Source organism: Bufo gargarizans, chromosome 1 (assembly GCF_014858855.1).
Source record: "Bufo gargarizans isolate SCDJY-AF-19 chromosome 1, ASM1485885v1, whole genome shotgun sequence".
Lineage (NCBI taxonomy): Eukaryota > Metazoa > Chordata > Amphibia > Anura > Bufonidae > Bufo > Bufo gargarizans.
In genome coordinates this window covers 195,857,405-195,880,974 of record NC_058080.1, presented here as the reverse complement: position 1 = coordinate 195,880,974, position 23,570 = coordinate 195,857,405, and the positions used below count along the sequence as shown (strand labels likewise).

Below are 23,570 nucleotides of genomic sequence, written 5' to 3'. Positions count from 1 at the left end.
TAATAATAAGGACTTGCTTTTCATACTGGCATATTGGTCACTGAAATGGTGCATCTGTAAAAACTACAATTTTCAATTTTCAATGATCATGGCTGGCAGGCTGGCGATTTTTAAAAAATCTAATCAGAAGCCAGTTAACACTTTATATTTATAAATATAAGGTGTTAAATGGCTTCTCTGCTCCTCTGCTGGTCCTTTTGGTCGGTTGGTCTCAGCAGAGGAGGAGGCATCACAGTGAGTAGCCACCAAACACTACACTTAGCCCCAGATCACCCCCCAGCACCCCAATTAACCCCTTGATCGCCCCTGTCAATCACCTAGTGAAAGGGAAAAAAGTGATCAGTGTAAACTGTCACTTTTTTTTTTCACTGGTATAGACTGATAGTTTTAGGATAGTTTAGGCCCCTTGGTTAGGTAGTTTAGGGATCGGTTAGCGCCCAGCCCACCGCACCGCAGTCCGTTATTCGCTGATTAGCGTATCGCTAATCAGCATTTGTACTTTTATAGTATCTGTAAGTGATCAGAACTGATCACAGTCAGATCTATAATAGTATTAGTGTCACCTTAGCTCACCCTCCACCCAAAACGCAGTGTTTGCCCGATCAGGCCTGATCGGTTGCCCACACGTGCGTTCACCCACACCCGCCCCGCCGCAGTGACAACATTTTTTTATTTTTTTTGATCATTGCACAATCACTTTACAAGCGCTGCGGCGATAAAAAAAATCTGTTTTGATATTTTTTAACAATCGCAGCGGCCTCCGGTACTTCGCTAGCCTCCCATTTGTAAGACAGGCTTGCTTTTTTTCTTGGGTAGTCTCAGGGTATACCCCCTAAATTTTGTTGACCAAATGGCAAACAAGGGGTATTCTTCTGAAGAGGCCTACAGGCTTCTGACCCAGTCGGATGAGGAATGGGAACCCTCATCTGATGAATCCAGCGGGTCAGAATACGAACCTGTAGAAAGCAGTGGCTCTCTGACCCAAAGTTCGGACAAGGAGGCTGAGGTCCCCGATAGCACCAGGCATACCCGGCCCGTGTTGCTAGACTACAGGTTGCGCAGGATCCGCTTCAAGGGCAGCAGAGTGGGGCTGGCGCTGTCAGATTACGTGGTGAGGCATACACCAGCAGTGCAGCCCATCCTGGACCTAGTACTGCAGTACAACATGGTGAAGTGGCGAGCACCAGAAGGGCAGTTGAAGCTGGTACGGTGGCACGTGCAATAGTTACCCCGTCGCAGCCACCGCACAGACAGGCCCGTAGACCCCCTAGAGTCCCTGAGGTGCTGGCAAACCCTGATTGGCAGTCCCCAACTTCAGCCGCACCATTAGTTCCCCCTTTCACCGCCCAGTCTGGAGTTCGGGTTGAGACAGCTCAGATCGGTTCGGCCCTGGGATTTTCTGAGCTGTTCTTGAATGCGGAGCTCTTGGACTTAGTTGTGGGAAAAGTTGTCTTTTGCCGAGATATTTATCTCACCCAGCATGGGTATATGTAAAATGACACCCCAAAACACATTCCCCAACTTCTCCTGAGTACGGCGATACCACACGTGTGACACTTTTTTGCAGCCTAGGTGGGCAAAGGGGCCCACATTCCAAAGAGCACCTTTCGGATTTCACCGGTCATTTTTTACAGATTTTGATTTCAAACTACTTCGCACGCATTTGGGCCCCTAAAATGCCAGGGCAGTATAACTACGGCACAAGTGACCCCATTTTGGAAAGAAGACACCCCAAGGTATTTCATGATGGGCATAGTGAGTTCATGGAAGTTTTTATTTTTTGTTAGAATATGAGACTTTGTAAGGAAAAAAAAAAAAGAAAAAAATTCATCATTTTCCGCTAACTTGTGACAAAAAATAAAAAGTTCTATGAACTCACTATGCCCATCAGCGAATACCTTAGGGTGTCTTCTTTCCGAAATGGGGTAATTTGTGGGGTTTTTCCACTGTCTGGGCATTGTAGAACCTCAGGAAACATGACAGGTGCTCAGAAAGTCAGAGCTGCTTCAAAAAGCGGAAATTCACATTTTTGTACCATAGTTTGTAAACGCTATAAACTTTTACCCAAACATATTTTTTTAATCAAAGACATGTAGAACTATAAATTTAGCGAAAAACGTATATATGGCTGTCGTTAAAAAAAATAAAAATTACAACTGAAAGTGAAAAATGTCATTTTTTTGCAAAAATTTCGTTAAATTTTGATTAATAACAAAAAAAAGTTAAAATGTCAGCAGCAATGAAATTCCACCAAATGTAAGCTCTATTAATGAGAAGAAAAGGAGGTAAAATTCATTTGGGTGGTAAGTTGCATGACCGAGCAATAAACGGTGAAAGTAGTGTAGTGCCGAAGTGTAAAAAGTGGTAAAAGATATTGACTCAGTTTTTTCTTTAAATCTATTTCAAAATCGCTTGAATAAGGGTACTTTCACACTTGCGTTAAACTTTTCCAGTATTGAGTTCCGTCCTAGGGGCTCAATGCCGAAAAATAACTGACCAGTTTTATCCTAATGCATTCTGAATGGAGAGCAATCCATTCAGTATGCATCAGGATGTCTTCAGTTCAGTCACTACGTTTTTTGGACGGAGAAAATACAGCCGGCATGCTGCGGTATTTTCTTCATCCAAAATTCCGGAATACTTGCCGAAATGCCGGATCCTACATATCCTGTCTTCTGCGCAGGCGCAGTGAGTGAAGGCCGCTCTCCTGATGGCGGCTTCCTCATTGTGACGTAGTCGGCGCAGGCGCAGTGAGGAATCCGGCACCAGGAGCGCATCATTCACTCACTGCGCCTGCGCCGAAAACAGAAGTGAACGGTGCAGGCGCAGGATTTCGTCAACGATGCGTTGGACCGTGGCATCAATCAAGAGGAGCGGGGCGGGATAAAGGGTGAGTGGACTGAGCCTCTAGGTGCTGAGTTTACACCCACATAGCACCTAGAGGCTCATTAGCATATTATAAAAGTGCTTTTTTTGCAAAAACGGCTGCAGGGAGAAATGTTAGAAACACACTGTTATGTAGTGCTGACATGGGTGCATCGCTGATGTCAGTCAGCTACATAATATTATTTCTGGTGGTAGAAGCCCTTTAAGGGTGTTCATATTTATGAAACATTATATTAGTTTGTTTTTCAGTTGAATTGTATAGGTGACATTAAAAGGGCTGTCTCCATTCAGCAAATGGCATTTATCATGTAGACAAAGTTAAAAGGATGCACAGGGGTTTTATATTAATGACCTATCCTCTGGATAGGTCATCAATATCTGATTGGCGGAGGTCCAACACCTGGCTCCCTCTCTGATCAGCTGTTTGAAGAGGAGGCGGCACACCACGCATGCGAGCGCTGCTTCCTGTACATTACACTGCCCATTTTCTCAGAAGTGCAATGTATTTACAAGTACTCGCTCCATTCACTGAAACAGTTGATCACCAGGGGTGCCGGGTGTCGGACCTCCGCCAATCAGACAATGATGAGCTATCCAGAAAATAGGTAATGAATATAAAACCCCCACATAACCCCTTTAATACAAGGTATTTATACATTGCTCATATCCAGTGGTTAGGACCACCCTGCAATCCAGCAGCTGTGGCTGTGCTTACACAATATAGGAAAAAAGGCTGGCCTCTCTGGTGGAGGCACGCATGCGCAGCAGCATCTGTCCACCTAGTATCTGGAAAGAAGTGGCCAAAGGAGCAAAAAGGCGCTCATAGGGTGAGTAGGTTCAGAACAGGCTTCCAATTCAGGAAGAATGGTGTTGCTCACCTGCTGTCGTTGCACCTAATGTTCAGTGCAACTGTACTGGAGGCGAGTAGGAGTGGTTTAAGTGTTGCTGGTTGGTGCTGCCGGTTACGTCCGTGTTCACCTTTGGCGGGGGCCAGGCCGCCGTCTGGGTCAGTGTATCCACTGGACTCTGGGGTCGAGTGGAGGGTGGACCATAGGCGCAAAACACAACCAGAGTTGGTTTCAAACCAATAGTTTTTTTTTTAATAGTTTTCTTTTTATTTATTTTTAAACAAATAACAAAAAAAAAAAAAAAAAAAACTATTGGTTTGAAACAAACTCTGGTTGTGTTTTGCGCCTATGGTCCACCCTCCACTCGACCCCAGAGTCCAGTGGATACATACTTCATACACCTAGTATCTGCACTGTAGCCGTAACCGCTGGAAACAAGCAGTGTATAATAGAAAAATGAATCAAGCCAGCAAAGGAGGCAATATGGATAACAACAATACATTAGAAAGTACTTTATCTGCATAATAAATGCCATTTGCTGGGGTGAGACAACCCCTTTAATGTTCTTGGTCTAATTTTTTTACATGACAGAAGGGATGTGTAGACTTTTGGTCTAGTTCACCAGTACCACACAAAACTATACATATGTTTGTACATATTTACATTGTTTAGTTCCTTCCTTTCCTCGGTTTTTATAGTGAAAACATGTGGTTCTGCATACAAATACTGCACATGTGGTTTTCACAAGTGATTTTCTCAAAGCAAAAAAGAACACATTGCATTTTTATTAAATTGCAGTTTTGTAAAAAAAAAAAAAAGCAGTATCTTGTAAAATGAACACAAAATTGCAACGGTAAATAATGCATATTAAAGAGACAGGTATGTGCTATTAGCCCAAATGGTGCAGCGTAAAGGGGTGTGGCTTAACCCCTTAAGGACTCAGCCCTATTTCACCTTAAGGACTTGGCCATTTTTTGCAAATCTGACCAGTGTCCCTTTAAGTGCTGATAACTTTAAAACACTTTGACTTATCCAGGCCATTCTGAGATTGTTTTTTCGTCACATATTGTACTTCATGACACTGGTAAAATAAGTTAAAAAAATTATTTTTTTTGCATAAAAAAATACCTAATTTACAAAAAATTTGGAAAAATTTGCAAATTTCAAAGTTTCAGTTTCTCTACTTCTGTAATACATAGTAATACCCCCAAAAATTGTGATGACTTTACATTCCCCATATGTCTACTTCAGGTTGGAATTATTTTGGGAATGATATTTTATTTTTTGGGGATGTTACAAGGTTTAGAACTTTAGAAGCAAATATTGAAATTTTTCAGAAATTTACAAAAACCAAATTTTTAGGGACCACTACAGCTCTGAAGTCACTTTGCGAGGCTTACATAATAGAAACCACCCAAAAATGACCCCATTCTATAAACTACACCCCTCAAGGTATTCAAAACTGATTTTACAAACTTTGTTAACCCTTTAGGTGTTGCACAAGAGTTATTGGCAAATGGGGATGAAATTTGAGAATTTCATTTTTTTGCCTAATTTTCCATTTTAACCCATTTTTTCCACTAACAAAGCAAGGGTTAACAGCCAAACAAGACTGTATCTTTATTGCCCTGACTCTGCCGTTTACAGAAACACCCCATATGTGGCCGTAAACTACTGTACGGCCACACAGCAGGGCGTAGAGTGAAAGGTGCGCCATTTGGTTTTTGGAAGCCAAATTTTGCTGGACTGGTTTTTTGACACTATGTCCCATTTGAAGCCCCCTGATGCACCCCTAGAGTAGAAACTCCATAAAAGTGACCCCATCTAAGAAACTACACCCCTCAAGGTATTCAAAACTGATTTTAAAAACTTTGTTAACCCTTTAGGTGTTGCACAAGATATAATGGAAAATAGAGATACAATTTCAAAATTTCACTTTTTTGGCAGATTTTCCATTTTAATATATTTTTTCAAGTAACAAAGCAAGGGTTAACAGCCAAACAAAACTCATTATTTATGGCCCTAATTCTGTAGTTTACAGAAACACCCCATATGTGGTCGTAAACTGCTGTACGGGCACACGGCAGGGCGCAGAAGGAAAGGAATGCCATACGGTTTTTGGAAGGCAGATTTTGCTGGACTGTTTTTTTTACACCATGTCCCATTTGAAGCCCCCCTGATGCACCCCTAGAGTAGAAACTCCAAAAAAGTGACCCCATTTTAGAAACTACGGGATAAGGTGGCAGTTTTCTTGGTACTAGTTTAGGGTACATATGATTTTTGGTTGCTCTATATTACACTTTTTGTGCGGCAAGGTAACAAGAAATAGCTTTTTTGGCACCGTTTTTTTTTTTGTTATTTACAACATTCATCTGAAAGGTTAGATCATGTGGTAATTTTATAGAGCAGGTTCTCACGGACGCGGCGATACCTAATATGTATACTTTTTTTTTATTTATGTAAGTTTTACACAATGATTTCATTGTTAAAACAAAAAAAGTTTTAGTTTCTCCATAGTCTAAGAGCCATAGTTTTTTCAGTTTTTGGGCGATTATCTTATGTAGGGTCTCATTTTTTGCGGGATGAGATGGCTGTCTTATTGGCACTATTTTGGGGTGCATACGACTTTTTGATCGCTTGCTATTGCACTTTTTGTGACGTAAGATGACAAAAAATTGCTTTTTTTAAACCGTTTTTATTTTTATTTTTTTACGGTGGTCACCTGAGGGGTTAACTCATGTGATATTTTTATAGAGCCGGTCGACACGGACGCGGAGATACCTAATATGTATACATTTTTTTATTTATGTAAGTTTTACACAATGATTTAATTTTTGAAACAAAAAAAATGATGTTTTAGTGTTTCCATAGTCTAAGAGCCATAGTTTTTTTAGTTTTTGGGCGATAATCTTGGGTAGGGTCTCATTTTTTGCGGGATGAGATGCCGGTTTGATTGGCACTATTTTGGCGTACATGCGACTTTTTTGATCACTTTTATTACCTTTTTTGGGAAGTAAGGTGGGCAAAATTTAAATTTTCTTATAGTTTTTATTTTTTTATTTTTATGGCGTTCACCGTGCGGGGAAAGTAACATGACCGTTTTATAGATCAGGGCGTTACGGACGCGGCGATACCAAACATGTGTAGGGAATTTTATTTGTTTCATTTTTAATTAGTGATAAATGTGTTTTTTGATTTTCACTTTTTTTTTACTTTTTCTTACTTTTTTTTTGACCCAGACCCACTTGGTTCTTGAAGATCCAGTGGGTCTGGTGTCTGCATAATACAGTACAGAACCTATATATGTTTCTGTACTGTATTTTACTTACACTGAACAGATCTATGCTTTCAGCACAGATCTGTTCAGCACCATGGACAGCAGGACGCCTGAGCAGGCGTCCTGTTGCCATGGGAACCTTCCCCGTCTGCCACAACTTCGCAGACGGGGAAGGGTAAGGACTGGGGTGTCGGGGGGCTGTCTGGGGGCTCTCTCCCTCTCCCATCGGGGGGCTGCAAAGGCACAGCAGCCCCCCGATGGGAGAGGGAGGGAGCCGCATCTTACTGTTAACTCTTTACATACAGCGGTCCGTACGGACCGCTGTATGGAAAGGGTTAAACGGCTGTCATCCATTCACAGATGTCAGCCGTTTATACCAGGGTGCCAGCAATGTGCTGGCACCCTGGTATACCCACTAGAAGCCAACGATTATTCGGCGGGAGGCGGGCGGGGGATCGCGATCCCGCCTGCCGCACCGCCGGCCTCCCGCACCGCCCACACCACCCGCAACACCCCCCCTGCACCTCCCACCAGGCTAAAATCATGCAGGGGTGCAGGGGGGGTGATCACTATAGATTTGTGCCACACTAAAGTTTCTGATCGCCGCGGTCAGGGACCGCGGCGATCAGAAACAGCAGAAATAGCAACAAACCGCAGGTCTGAATTGACCTGCGGTTTGCTGCGATCGCCGATACGGGGGGGTCATATGACCCCCCCAGGCGTTGTGACAGGATGCCGGCTGAATGATTTCAGCCGGCATCCTGTGCGGATTAACCCCTGGGGCGCCACAATCTCAATTTAAACTCATGACGTACCGGTACGTCATGGGTCCTTAAGGACTCGGGAAACATGCCGTACCGGTACGTCATGGGTCCCTAAGGGGTTAAAGGGAACCTGTCACCGGGATTTTGTGTATAGAGCTGAGGACATGGGTTGCTAGATTGCCCCTAGCACATCCCCAATATGAAGTCCCCATAGCTCTGTGTGCTTTTATTGTGTAAAAAACAATGATTTGATACATATGCAAATTACCTGAGATGAGTCCTGTCCCTGACTCATCTCACATACAGGACTCATCTCAGGTTAATTTGCATATGTATCAAACCTTTTTTTACACAATAAAAGCACACAGAGCTATGGGGACTGGGTATTGCGGACGTGCTAGCGGCCATCTAGCAACCCATGTCCTCAGCTCTATACACAAAATCCCAGTGACAGGTTCCCTTTAAATGAGCTGGCGTGCGCCAAAAAATGCTCCAAAATTTTGATGCATTTTTGGAGTAAAACTACTCCAACTATATTTGCAGGATTAGTGAACTTTCAATGTCACTGCTACTTTTCTAGTCTCAATTGGCATTTTATGCACTTTCGATTTTACCAAAAAATTGGGTATGGTGAGGTTGGAGTTATTTATGCCAGAAACTAGTGTAAGTAATGAGCTGCCGTAGATTTTATTCCGGCACATGGTCTGCCAGAGCAGACAGGTAGCTAAAGATTGGGTCCATACCTCGTCATGAATCAGGGCCTATCACAGTCCTGGAACCAGTGCACCGACCAAGCCATTTGACTTTGGGCTAGACATTAGGACGTTATCCTGGCAGTCTCCTGGTTTTCACCCTTTAAAGGGAGCCTGTTTCAATGAAATGCATTACAATCTGCAGGCAGCATGTTATACAGCAGGAGGAGCTGAATATGTAGTTTTGTGGGAAAAGATTTAAGAAAACTTGTAATTTATGCATTTAAACCAGTGTTCCTTTTATGGTTAGGAGTCATGTGGTTGGTCCTACATACAGGCCTTCCCTGTATCCTTAGTCATGCAGCGTTAGCGGTCAATCACTAAGTGGGACCGTCCACATGACTCCTAACCATAAAAGGAACACTGGTTTAAATGCATAAATTACAAGCTTTCCTGAACCTTTTCCTGCAAAACTGTATCTTAATCTGCTCACCTACTCCTGCTCTATATCATGTTACCTGCAGCCTGTACTACATTTCGTGGTGACAGGTTCCCTTTAAGCCCTATACAAGGATCTGGCCTTCGCTGCAGGGCAGCCACCAAGCCACTATCTCTTGGAATAGTCCCAGTGTGGTTGGCAGCTGACCCACAGGCAATACTCGTATTCAGGACACAGGCAGAGGTCAATGCAGGCAGAGCATGTGCATATCTGGGCAGGCAACAAAGAATCAATACAGTAAACAGGCATGTCAGGCAACAAAGGGTCAGAATTGGTAAATGAGCAGAGGTTGGTATACAGGCAAGGTGACCTATTTTGGACAGGGACCTACACTAAATGCTACCTCTTTTGGTGCCAACCGGCCTCCAATGAATTTAGGGAAGGCAGGCTCCACATATATACTAAACCCATTCTGTATGGTACCTGTCCTGGTATAAACCAGGCTCCAATGAATATAGGGAGAGCAGGCTTCATGGTAGCATTAAAGGGCTTGTCCGGGACTGAAATACTGATGAACTATCCTTGGACTACTACTGCAGCCTTTTTATTTTATATCAAGCGCAGCGCCGTCCATTAAACAGCACTTATGCTTGATACTGCAGCTCAACTGCATTCACCTTAGAAGAGGCTGCAGCACTTGCCTGAATGCCACAGTCTCTTCCAACAGCTGATTGGCTGGGCTGTCAGGAGTCAGACCCTCAGAACCCCCACCCATCAGATATGGATGAAGTACCCCAAGGACAGTTCATCAGTATTTCAGTCCTGAAAAAGCCTTTAATCCCTCCTCTACCCAAGACTACCAAGTATGGTGGCTCTATTTACCTTCAATACTCTAGCCCACCAGGGAATCATGCTTTAACTCCTCCGCTACACACCAGGAATTAACCCCTTTACTACCCTAAACCACTAGGAATCCATGCATGCATATAGCCCAGGGGTGTCCAAACTTTTTTTTCGAAGAGTGCCAGATTTGATGAAGTGAACATGTGCGAGGGCCGACCATTTTACCTGACATTCTTTAAACCATTAAAGGGCTTCTGTCACCCCACTAAAGTCATTTCTTTTTTTGGGCTAGTTACATTCCTTATAGTGCGATATATGCAAATAGAATGGTGTTACTTACTTTCATTCAGCCGTTTCTTATAAAAACGAAGTTTTATAATATGTAAATCAGGTCTCTACCATTAAGTAGGGAGTCTACTTGCTGGTAGTTGCCGCAAAAAACCGCCCCCTCGTCGTGTTGATTGACAGGGCCAGCCGCGATCTCCTCCTCCGGCCGGCCCTGTCAGCATTTTAAAAATCGCGCGCCTCTGTTCATTCGGCGCAGGCGCTCTGAGATGAGGAGGCTCGTCTCCTCAGAACTCCCTCAGTGCGCCTGCGCCGATGACATCACCGAAAGAGAAGACGTCATCGGCGCAGGCGCACTGAGGGAGTTCTGAGGAGACGAGCCTCCTTATCTCAGAGCGCCTGCGCCGAATGAACAGAGGCGCGCGATTTTTAAAATGCTGACAGGGCTGGCCGGAGGAGGAGATCGCGGCTGGCCCTGTCAATCAACACGACGAGGGGGCGTTTTTTTGCGGCGGCTACCAGCAAGTAGACGCCCTACTTGCTGGTAGAGACCGGATTTACATATTATAAAACTTCGTTTTTATAAGAAACGGCTGAATGAAAGTAAGTAACACCATTCTATTTGCATATATCGCGCTATAAGGAATGTAACTAGCCCAAAAAAAAAAAAAAATGATCGTCAACATGCGGAGGGGGCGTCTATATGATAGGGGGATGCGGCTGCTACCAGCAAGTGAACACAGACTGACTTTATTCTGAAAATGGCCATGTGACGGCCTGTAGAAAATGGCCATTTTTCATTATCATGTGAATGTAAAATAATGGCAATATGGCATGTGCAAGTAAAATAATTGCAACACTTTCTATACTGTTTCTAATTTGCCAAGGCCAATTTCTTAGTATTATGTGGCTTGGATAACTATAGAATAGTCCTGTGAAGTAGGTGACACCAACCTATTTCCACGGTTTCAGTCTCTACCTCCTGTTCTTCTGCCACATCTTGCATCATGAAGGTCTCATCATCGTACACCAAAACCTGAGCAGCGTACCCTTCTTCCAGTATGGCACAGGGAACTGGCTCCACAATGACAGCAGGGTATTCAGTTTCCTGAACCTCTCCCTGCAGGACGAAAACAGTCACAGAAGAGAATGAAGAAGAGAAAATAATGAATGACGTGATAAGTGGTGAAGAGCTTAGGGTAAAGGCATATTAACACACGCAGATGTCAGGCTAATCATCGAGGACCAGCGTTACTACGAATGATCCTTCAAGATAATCCACCATTCATCGGGTGAAATGATCTCAATCATCGTTTCTGGGCAGCAGATTATCGTGTGTGAACAACAATCTGTATGAGGACAAGCAATGACAGTAACCATTGCTCATCCCTACACTGTGGAAGTGACTGCTGCATGTAAATACAGCTCTTTCCCCCACTGATGGAAGGAAGTAATGGTACCTTCCCCATAACTGCCAGCTCTATTGGCACATGTAAATACGCCTTAGGGCCCATTCAGACGGCCGTATGAACGGACCGCACATAGCCGGCATCTGTGTTTGCGGATCCGCAAAATACTACGGCCGTCTGAATGAGCCCTTAAAGGGGTATTCTCACTTCAGCAAATAGCATTTATCATTTCTTCCTTGCTGGCTGGATTCATTTTTCCATTACATAATACACTGCTCATTTCCATGGTTATGACAGCCTGCAATCCAGCAGCGGTGGCCGTGCTTGCACACTATACGAAAAAGCACCAGCCTATGTGCACTTCCATGGTCCCAGCCAGTGCTTTTTTCTATAGTGTGCAAGCTTGACCACCACTGGTGGATTTCAGGGTGGTCATAACCATGGAAACTAGCGGTGTATAATGTGATGGGAAAATGAATTCAAGCCAGCAAAGGAAACAATATGGAGAATCACAATACATTAGTAAGTGCCTTGTAGTAACTTTCTCTACATGATAAATACCACTTGCTGAAGTGAGACAACCCCTTTAAGGCTGCACGAGGTGTCACTGATGCAATGCGATGTGGCCAAAAACATGCGGGCACGCTGTGAGTATATTGATTTGCCAGGAAATAACGGTTTCACAAGCAAAACTGCGCGGCCATTACAATCGGCTACAGTTTTGCAGGTGAAACATGTTCCCTTCCAAAATCACATTTCGACTTAATTTGAAGACCACAGCAGCCATACGCCACTGCAGTTTTGGCAAATTTTCCATTTTTATCCATTTTTTCCAGTAACAAAGCAAGGGTTAAAAGCCAAACAAACCTCAATATTTATTGCCCTGATTCTGTAGTTTTCAGAAACCCCCCATATGTGGTCGTAAACCGCTGTAGGGTCACAGAGCAGGGCGCAGAAGGAAAGGAACTGCCATTTGGTTTTTGGAAGGAAGATTTTGCTGGATTGGTTTTTAGACACCATGTCCCATTTGAAGACCCCCTGATGCACCCCTAGAGTAGAAACTCCCAAAAAAGTGACCCCATTTTGGAAACTAAGGGATAAGGTGGCAGTTTTATTGGTACTATTTTAGGGTACATATGATTTTTGGTTGCTCTACATTACACTTTTTGTGAGGCAAAGTAACAAAAAAAATAGAAATTCTAAAATTTCATCTACATTTGCCATTAACACTATATAGTGTACTGTATCTTCACTTTACTTAGGCTACTTTCACACTAGCGTTCGGGGCTCCGCTTGTGAGTTCCGTTTGAAGGCTCTCACTAGCGGCCCCGAACGCATCCGTACGGCCCCAATGCATTCTGAGTGGATGCGGATCCGCTCAGAATGCATCAGTCTGGCACCGTTTGTCCTCCGCTCAGCAGGCGGACACCCGAACGCTGCTTGCAGCGTTCGGGTGTCCACCTGGCCGTGCAGAGGCAAACGGATCCGTCCAGACTTACAATGTAAGTCAATGGGGATGGATCTGTTTGAAGTTGACACAATATGGTGCATTTTTCAAATGGATCCGTCCCCCATTGACTTTCAATGTAAAGTCTGGACGGATCCGTCTGAGCAACTTTCACACTTAGAATTTTTTCTAAACTATAATGCAGACGGATCCGTTCTGAACGGATCCCATCGTCTGCATTATAGGAGCGGATCCGTCTGTGCAGACACCAGACGGATCCGCTCTGAACGCAAGTGTGAAAGTAGCCTTAGTCTGATCAGACTTCTGCCTTTAGCAGAAGTCTGATCAGCACCATGGACAGCCGGAAGACTGTGAAGGCGTCCGGTTGCCATTGTAACCATCACTCGCTGCCACAACAGAGCAGCAGGTGATGGGAAGGGAGCCCCCTCTGTGATCCCATCAAGAATCGGGGGCTAAAAAGGCACAGCAGCCCCCGATGGGAGAGGGAGGGAGCTCCCTCTCTGTTAACCTCTTCCATACAACGGTCCCTACGGACTGCGGCATGGAAGGGGTTAAACGGCTGACATCTGTGTGATGATGTCAGCCGTTTCAAGCAGAGTGTCAGCAATGTGCTGACACTCTGCTTTACAAGCTCGGCCATCCTGAGAGAGGGGGTGGGCGGATGATCGCGTGCCTGGCCGCCTCCCCAGCACCGCCCGTACCTTTCCCCCGCACAGCCCGTCTGCACATCACAAAGAGGGCTGCAGGAAAGGGGGGGGGGGGTTAAACATAAAAAATAGCATTTTGAAGTTTCTGATCCCCGCGGTCAGAAACTTCTGAAAGCGCTGCAAACCGCAGGTCTGAATTGACCTGCGGTTTGCAGCGATCGCCACATTCTAATCAGTAAAATAAGAACAGTTATAAAGAGTGTTTAGAAGCTCAGAGATAAGAAGCCCCATCACATTAGCTGGCTGACAAAAGAGAGAGAAAATTCACATCCCTATATTAGAGCATTTCAGCCCAATGTACGCATAGCGATCCTGACATTGCCCCTCCATCATGTTGGGACAGGATCGCTATGCGTCCATCAGCCGCCTTTAATGGGTAACACTGAGCATGCACTGGTCACCCGTCAGCTGCCGTGTGGGGACAGGATCACTATGCTTACACCAGAGCCACCTACACTACACAAGGGGCTGGTGAAGCCGCGACAACAAAATATAAGTAAGTTAAGCCTCATACTCATGACAGTCCGCAAAATACGGATGACATCCGTGTAGCATGCGTTTTAGTTTTTTCTTTTTTTGTGTACCTATTGACTTCAATGTATCCATGGTCCACATTTTGTTGTCAAGAATAGAACACGTTCTATCTTTTGTGGAAAGTACATATGGATGCCAAAAACACAATGATCATCCATGCGCTTTTGGCATCCATGTCTGTTCTGCAAAAAGACAGACAACCTGAAAGGTCCTCAAGCTGCAGTCACAGTGTTCATCATCTTCCCTGCAGCTTGAGGACCTTCAGGATGCAGAGGATTGTTTTTTTTCCGCTGAGCCTCCCCTCCTGCCTGCACCGTTCACACAGATTGGTGTTGGACATGGAGAGAAGTGTGCAGGCACATAGCTCTGTCATTGATTCAGTGAAGCGCTGTATAAGCACGCTGCAAGATCATTAAGGAAGCGGGTCAGGGGGTCTTCCCCCTACTGGAGCACCCCGACTGCAGACTATAAGACACAGGCACTTTTTAGCAAGATTTTCTTTTGCTAAAAAGTGCATCTTATAGTCCAAAAAATACAGTATATCTACACACCGGTATATATACGGTAAACATAATTGTTATCACTGCATCCGCAACAACCCGATTTATTATATCATTCCATTATTTAAAGGGATAGTCCGCTTTTGCTATATTGATGACCTAGCCTCAGGATAGGTCAACAATATCAGATCAGTGGGGGCTCGGCTAATGCCACCCACACCCATCAGCTGTTTGTGGACAGGACAGAGCCACCCCATTGAAGTGAATGGGACAGAAGAGCTGTAATTACACCTGCTCGCCACTGCAATGTTGACAGGTAAACAGGAAAACACAGCGCTCGTACCAGTACTGTGGTCTCTTCAAAAAGCTGGTCAGTGGGGGTGTTGGCGGTCGGACCCCTGCCAATCTGATGTTGATGACCTATCCTGAGGATAGGTCATCAATATAGCAAAGGTTGAGAACCCATAAAAAAAATTAAAAAAATGCAAGAACTGTTGTTTTTGGTCACCTTGCAAAAAAGATCCCTCACACAGCTCCGTCGTCTGAAAACTAAAAAAATTAATGGGTGTCAGAATGTGGTGACACAAAACAATCTTTTTCTTAAAAAAAAAAATACATTTTTCAAACTAGTAAAATAAATTTGGTATCTTCACAGTTGTACTGATCCATTGAGGTTTTATTTTTTACAATGCAGTGAACACCATAAAAACTAAACCCTAAAACAATGGCAAATTTGTGTTGATTTTCCACACTTGTTCCATAAGATTTTTTTTTAAAGTTAAACAATTCATCTAATGTACACCACACTGGTACCACTAAAAAATACAAAACAAGCCCAATTTTTTAATCTAAGGGTTAAAAGATGGAAAACTGGAGAATTTTCATGCAGACCCAGGTCATTACAGACCTCTCAGTTTTTGAAAAGGCAGTGTGATCCTAGGGTGATAACTGACCGACCAGAACAATGGCATGGCAGGGGGGCAGGGGAATTAGAAATAATGGGGGGCCCATTTTAAGTTGAGGGGATCTAGAATCAGTTACACAATGGATCCATCATAACGGTCATAGCTCCATTACTATTGGAAGACATACCGCTAGTAGGAGCAGCTTGCAAACTCACCAGTTCCTCTCACTTTTTGTTTCGTAGTGGACACGACCACGGCCTCCTCTGCCATAAACTGTTCTCTGAATAATCACTTCCATGATTTTTACCTTGCTGTATATTTTATTCTCTCTCACCTGTTCTGGGTTTTCCACTCCATTGCTGACATAGCTCTCCACCGCTCCGCCACCATCCACCACAGCGGAGGTCATGTTGCATCCCCTGACTGGTTAGCCGGTCGCCCCAAGAACCACTTCACTCAAATCCTGTCAAAAGGAGAAGCAGTTATTAATCTTCCCACAATCGAGTTGTTCCCTGAAAAAATAGGGGGAGTAAAAGGACGACAGCGGATGTAAATCTGACAATACCACTTACCTTTAGGCAGCAGGATTCTAAGAATTTACAAGCGTATACAAGAGAAGTACCATCACGAAATAATCTACGTACAGGCTACAACTAGCATCTAGTATTAGGGCAATAAGACAATGCTTTATATCTAGTGTATATGACCTGCCATGTTGGTAAGTCAGGAGTCCTCCTGTACACAGCTGCATGCACCTAATAATAAGAATAGTCTTATTATCTCACGATTGATGTAAAAAATATAGTACATGGCAATCTCTTTCCCTGTACATCACATGGATCCAGAGATCTCCACATTCATTGTTCCAATTGCTCTCCTAGATGTATTTCCGGCTGGCAGCTCAGTGGGAGTTTCCTTTCTCGAACATATGGCTGATGACAGTTGAAGATTTAAGCTGAGCGTGTGCGACCATCTCAGTGAGGTGGACGGAGACATAAGAAAAAGAAAAAACTGCAGGTGGCGCTATACAGATACATTTTATTAAATAGCTCAGTGGCTATAATACATTTTTAATTACATGCAATTACAGAAAGTATCAGATTCAGGTGCTGGTTTGAAAAACCCCTTTAATTGTAAAAACATCTAGGATTTTTGTCTCTTCAGCTCTGATCATGTGGCTTATTTGTTAACCATCTAAGTAAATACGAGCAAAGTGCAGAACTCTGTTCACCATTAACAAATAAAAAAACGGTTTACCTGATAAGCAGAAATATCAGGAAAGAGATCGAATCCATAATTAAATTTTCCCACCTTACAATGTAAAAGTTAAGTACAATTCTTATATACTATAGGCTAGTATGTATTGTTTTTGTCCGACACCCCCGCCGATCAGCTGTTAGGGAGTAGCTCCAGTGCTGCAACGACACAGCCCCGTCCACTGAAGCGCTGATCAGTGGGGATGCAGGGTAGAGGACCACTGACAATCCGTGGTCTGGAAGCTTAAAGTGGCCCTGGGGAAAAAGCTAGAAAGGGTCCCTTGTTGTAGGCGGGCCCAAGTTAACAGAAGGCGGGGCAACGCAAGTAGGCAAGGACCACAAAAGTAGGCGGGGCCAGAAATGCCACAGTGCAGGACAAAATACTGCCCCCCTGCTGTGGCCACCTATACTTGCCCTCTCTTTATACTCCACTCTTGTCTGGGGCTTTAAAAAAAATCCTCTAAATGCCAAAAAAGTGGAGCAAGTAGGAAGAAAATGTCATATGTAACAATTTTTCTCCAGCGTCCCTTTGATCCCAGTTTGGCCTATGTATTCACCAGCTCTACCACTCAACATGTCACTAAGGACAAAACCTCATTGAGGCCTAGTGAATACCCCCCTTGGGGAGGGGAGGAGGATTTTACCAGTAGGTATTTTCCACCACTCGTATTCTCGTCATTGGACATGGTCCACCATTCAGGCAAGGATTCTTCTCTTTGGTGACTTTTGAATCCCTGTTTCATCTACGGTCCCCTCAGGTTCTGAACTAGAAATAACACAGTGCTGCTCAAAAGTCAAACTTAACCCTTTAAGGACATAACTTTTTTGTTTTCCGACTACACAGCCGTATAAGGGGTTGTATTTTGCAGGACAAATTAACCTAGAATGCATTGTTTTGAGTTTATGGATATGGATGACCTATCCTCACGATAGGTCATCAACATCAGACCGGAATCCCCACCAATCAGTTGTAGTCAACCGGTTCAGGAAATATCACAGACAGCTCCATCCTCCATAAGGCGAGCTGGGTTACTGCAGATCAGCTTCCACAGCAATATCAGCGGTTTTATTTTTTTACCAGCATTCGCTGTGCATGATAAATAATTTATTCATTATATTGCGCCTGTCAGTGCTAAACAGGCAGCTAACCTATTTGGCAAGGGGCAATATGGTTCTGTACATGGCCGACCTTGAGGTCATTGTTAAAGGGGTTGTCCCACAGAAAATACTGCACAGTTTTGAAACCAGCACCTGGATCAGAATACCTTTATAATTGCATGTAATTAAAGATTTAGTATAGCCACTGAGTGATTCAATAAAATGTATCTGTATAGCGCCACCTGCTTTTTTTTTCCTAATTCTTTGGCTCACTAACATGGCCGCACACGCTCAGTTCCATCCTTCAACTGCCTCCTGAGCTGTGATAGGGAGAACTGAGACACGCCCCCTGAGCTGTAGCAGAAAAGACCCTCCCCTTGAGCTGGCAGATTGATATAGATCTAGCAGAGCAATGAATGGGGAGATCTCTGGATCCATGAGAGGTACAGGGCTGGTTCTAGCTTAATTAGAAAGAGACTGGTCATGTACCATATGATCTCTGATTTACATTAGTCATGGCATAACCCCTTTAAAGGGAACCTGTCACCAGGATTTAGGGTATAGAGCTGAGGACATTGGTTGCTAGATGGCCGCTAGCACATCTGCAATAACCAGTCCCCATAGCTCTATGTGCCTTTATTGTATAAAATTTTTTTATACATATGCAAATTAACCTGAGAGGAGTCCTGTCCCTGACACATCTCACATACAGGACTCCTCTCAGGTTAATTTGCATATGTATCAAATCGTGTTTTTTCCACAATAAAAGCACACAGAGCTATGGGGACTGGATATTGCGGATGTGCTAGCGGCGATCTAGCAACCCATGTCCTCAGTTCTATACACAAAATCCAGGTGACAGGATCCCTTTAAGCCCTGGGCTGCCACATCAACTCAATGAGATCCCAGGGCTCATAGGGTACAACCACTTAGATATAGTAGTTGTCCAATAATTTTTTTTATATATATATATATATATATATATATATATATATATATGTATAAATTAAAAACAGATACTGAAACATATTTTGTCTTCTAATCAGTTTTTATTCTCAGTGTATATTTCTGTACATGATTATAGGAGAAGTCATGTGTTGCCCGAGTTGCAGCTCAGATTAATGAATGCACTGCAGATTCAATCATATTTGCCAGAAATACGTAAGGGCTCATGCACGGGAATGTGTACCGACTGTGCCCATATTGCGGCCTGCAAACAACGGGTCCACAGTATCCTGGCACAGGCCGAGTGTGGCCCAATTCACGGATGCGGACCCATTCCCTTGAATAGATCTGCAACCCGGAGATACTGTGTGGAGTACTTCTGTGGCATTTCGGTCCATGTCTACGCACCGCAAAAAAATAGAACATGCCTTTTTTTTTTGCAGTGTGGACAGATCGCAGACCCATCTGTCAGCCCTGGCCACATGGTTGGTGCACGGATGGGACCACAATTGGCGGTCCCCAAAGCACAACACAGGTGGCACACGTTTTTGTGCATGAGCCCTTAGAGAGTGGGTCGTCTGTCTCCATCCTGCAACAGATCAGTCACATACCAGGCACAAAAAAAAAAAGAGGACGTAACGGAAACTGGGAAAAAATATGTTTGTGTGCATGAGCCCCTAGTATAGGCAAATGTTCACACAAGGAAAATTTGCTGTGGAAAGATGTACAATGCAAATCCTGAAGATTTTGGTGCTTACGGATTCTGTCTGCAGAAAAGAGCTTAGTACCAAAAATAAAAAAACAGACTCCTCTGGCGCTCCCCATGACAACCCATCTCTAATCCCCGGCATTCCTCTGTGCACCTAGCCCCCTGTGAAGACGCCTCGCACATGGTAACGTGACGACAACCAGGCAAGGGAGCTACAGAAGAGCCAGGAGAGGAGAGTATATCATTTCCTTGAGGAAAAAGTTTTGGTTATTTCTATTTAGTACTTGCAGATTTCCCTGCGGATCCACTGGTAATCCACTGTAAAACCCTTTGCAGATTTTGACTTCTCCATTGAACGCTCAAACTCAAAATCCGCAATAAACCTGCGACAATTCTGCATCAGAAGTTCACAAACCGCAATTTTAACATCGGCATTGCAGGTCATTTTCAGCACTAAAAATGTATGCAGCGTGTAGATGAGATTTTTATAATAATCTCACTCACTTTGCTAGTACTGTAATCTGCAGCAATTCTGTTACGTGTGGATGAGCCCTAAGGCTGGGTTCACACAGGTCATAACTGAAGTCGCACTGCAACCACAACTGTCCTATGCTTAGAATATGACTTTAGTCGCTGTGTAATCCAATGACAGATTCAGGAACAGGTGCTCCAGCTGCAGTAATGGTCCAGTCCTCAGTGCCCAGGACCGCAGATCTGAGAACCAGGCTTTTTCTGCCACAGATGAGGAGATTCACAGCAGTAATTTTTAAAATTTAAATTTTTCTGCTTTTAAAACAGAAAGTGATACCTCAAAATATTTATTACTTAACATTCCCCATATGTCTACTTTATGTTGGCATCATTTTGTAAATGTCATTTTATTTTTTTAGGACGTTGGAAGGCTTAGAATTTTAGAAGCAACGATATCAAATATGTCTACTTTCTTTGTTTGTTTCAGTTTTAATAAAGAATTTTTGAATTTTTTTTTGTGTGTCTCTATTTTCTGAACGCCATATTTTAGAAATTTTTCCACTGATCATCTTATGCAGGAGCTCTTTTTTTGCAGGAAGAGTCAACGTTTTTATTGGTACCATTTTTGGGTACATATGATTTTTTGATCATTCATTATTACACTTTATGGGACAAGGTGACCAAAAAAATGGTTGTTTTGGCACAGTGTTTATTTATTTTTACAGGGTTCACCTGAGGGGTTAGGTCATGTGACATTTTTATAGAGAAAATAGTTACGGACGCGGCGATACCTAATATGTATACTTTTTCTTATTTATTTAAGTTTTACACAATAATAGCATTTTTTAAACATGAGTGCCATAGCTTTTTTTATTTTTTGACCGATTTTCTTAGGTAGGGGCTAATTTTTTGCAGGATGAGGTGAAGGTTTGATTGGTACTATTTTGGGGGACATACGCCTTAGGTCTAGAGTTGTTTCGGGTATCGAAATTTCGATACCCAATCGATACTTTTAGCCCGGTATCGATACGATACCGGGATTTGCCTTTTATCAATACTAGGCTGTGCTACTGCACAGCCTAGTATCAGAGAACATGGATCGCGCTGCTCTCAGCGTGCGCCATGTTCCCTCAGCAACACAGGGAAGAAGGAAGCAGTCCCTCCCCCCTGTGCTGCTGCTGCTTCCAATGAGAGTGCGGAGGAGGGGAGGGGCTGCGCCACGCCACCAATGATAACTAACGTTTAAAACATTACAAATGCAGGTGGCGGCAGAAACACATTGCCGACACCCTGCCTCTGACAAGGCGCTGCGATCCGCGGCAATTAACCCCCCCCCGCATTTGTATATTAAATGTTAATTATCATTGGTGGCGCAGTGCGCCCCCCCCCATGTATTAACAACATTGGTGCCGCAGTACCCCCTCCCCAGTATTAAAATCATTGGTGGCAGTGGCCACAGAGTCCTCTCACCTCCTCTCATTGGTGGCAGTGGCAGCTTCTGATCAGAGCCCCAGCAGTGTAATCGTGTGTAAACACACCAAAATAAAACCCCTTTCCCAATTTTACAATATATAAACAATAAATAAATAAAAATATTTCATATCGCCACGTCCAAAAAGTCCAAACTATTAAAATGCGGTGAACGCCGTAAAAGAAAAAAAAAGAAAAAAAAACTGTGATTCAACTTTTTTTTTTTTTTTTTTGTCACCTTGTACCCCCAAAAAATAGGATAGGACTGTTCGATTATGGGCCGGATGTTCCATAAAATGCAGAATGCACGTGGCTTTTTTTGGTGTTTTATTTTTTTCGCATGGTATCTACTATCGCAATACTTTTTTATGGTTTCGAAACCGAATCAAAATTTTGGTATCGAAACAACCCTACTTAGGTCATGTGATATATCTAATATGTATACTTATTTTTTATTTATTTCACTTTAACACAATAATAGCATTTCTGAAACAAAAAAAAATATGTTTTAATGTCTCCATTTTTTTTTCATTTTTAGAACCATTTTCTTATGTAGGGGCTCATTTTTTGTGGGATGAGGTGACTGTTTTATTGGTACCATTTTGTGGGACATACGCCTTTTTGATCACTTGGTGTTGCACTTTTTTTATGTAAGATGACACTTTATTTTTATTTTTTTATGGTGTTTATTGGACAGGGTGGATCATGTGATATATTTATAGAGCTGGTCGTTACGGACACAGTGATACCTAATATGTTTGTTTTATCCTTTTTTCTATTTTTTATTATAAAAATCAAGGGAAAGGGGCTTTTTTTCTTTTTTTAATTGAAACTTTATTAAAAGTTTTTTTTATTAAAAACACTTTTTTTGCTTTTTTTTTAAACTTTATTTCTGTCCCACTCTGGGACTTCAACTTTTGGGGGTCTGATCCCCTCTGCAATGCATTACAATACATCTGTATTGTAATGCACTGCCTGTTAGTGGATTACCCAGCATAAAGGAAAACTGGCCTTGTTGCCCACAGCAACCAATCAGATTCCACCTTTCATTTTTCAGAGCTCATTTGGAAAATTAAAAGTGGGATTTGATTGGTTGCTATGGACAACTAAACCAGTTTCCCTTTAGACCAGTTTTGATAAATCTTCCCCAATGAGATTTGACAAATCTCATGTACACTTAGCTTTTTTCCTTAGGTGCGGCAATTGACCTGTTGTGCAGATTGTAATCTATTTATTGTGGTAATGTGTATGGTAAAGTAGTGGAGGGAGTGTATATCTCACCCAGGTTCCTTAGCTGAACTCCAGAAAAATGCTCTTACTTCAGCAGGGCATAGTCTGCTGGAGCGCTTTGTTCTAGGGCTCATGCACACAAACATATTTTCTTTCCGTGTCCGTTCGGTTTTTTTGCGGACTGTATGCGGAACCATTCATTTCAATAGGTCCTCAAAAAAAATGAAAGTTATTCAGTTTCCGTATTTCGGTTCTGCAAAAAAATAGAAATGTCCTATTATTGTCCGCATTACAGACAAGGATAGGACTGTTCTATTAGGGGCCAGCTGTTCCGTTCTGCAAAGTATGGAATGCATGCGGACGTCATGCGTATTTTTTGCAGGCCTAAAAATACATACGTTCGTGTGCATTAGCGCCAAGTTTATATGGGCTGGATTTCTTTGGACTGGGAGACAGTAGAGATGAGAGAATTTCCGCATATGAAATTTGGTCACACTTCGTTTGGTGGTAAAATGTGAATTGCGTTATGGATTCCGTTACCACAGACCACAACGCAATTCTATGACTGAATGCATAACGGAATGTCTTTAGAGGCATTCCGTTATTCATTCCGTCATAATAGAAGTCTATGGGCTGCATAACTAATCTGTCCCGTTTCCGTTATGCAGGGGAGTCCTCTCCTGCATAACAGAAACGGGACCGATCCGTTATGCAGCCCATAGACTTCTATTATGACGGAATAAATAACGGAATGCCTCTAAAGACATTCCGTTATGCATTCAGTCATAGAACTGCATTATGGTCCATGGTAACGGAATCCATAACGCAATTCTG

The 23,570-nt window shown here is 43.1% G+C and overlaps 1 protein-coding gene across 3 annotated transcripts in view; it reads right to left on the bottom strand.

Moving 5' to 3' along the window:
• The window catches only part of ELF2 (E74 like ETS transcription factor 2), a 111,149-nt gene that overhangs the window by 59,021 nt on the left and 28,558 nt on the right, over positions 1-23,570 (bottom strand). For all 3 annotated transcript variants that reach the window (XM_044300895.1, XM_044300903.1, XM_044300913.1), the window contains 2 exons: positions 15,892-16,020; positions 10,989-11,154 (listed from right to left, as the gene is read on the bottom strand). In XM_044300895.1, the coding sequence (XP_044156830.1) occupies positions 10,989-11,154; positions 15,892-15,966 (241 nt within the window). In that variant the 5' untranslated portion in view covers positions 15,967-16,020. The remainder of the gene's footprint in view (positions 1-10,988; positions 11,155-15,891; positions 16,021-23,570) is intronic.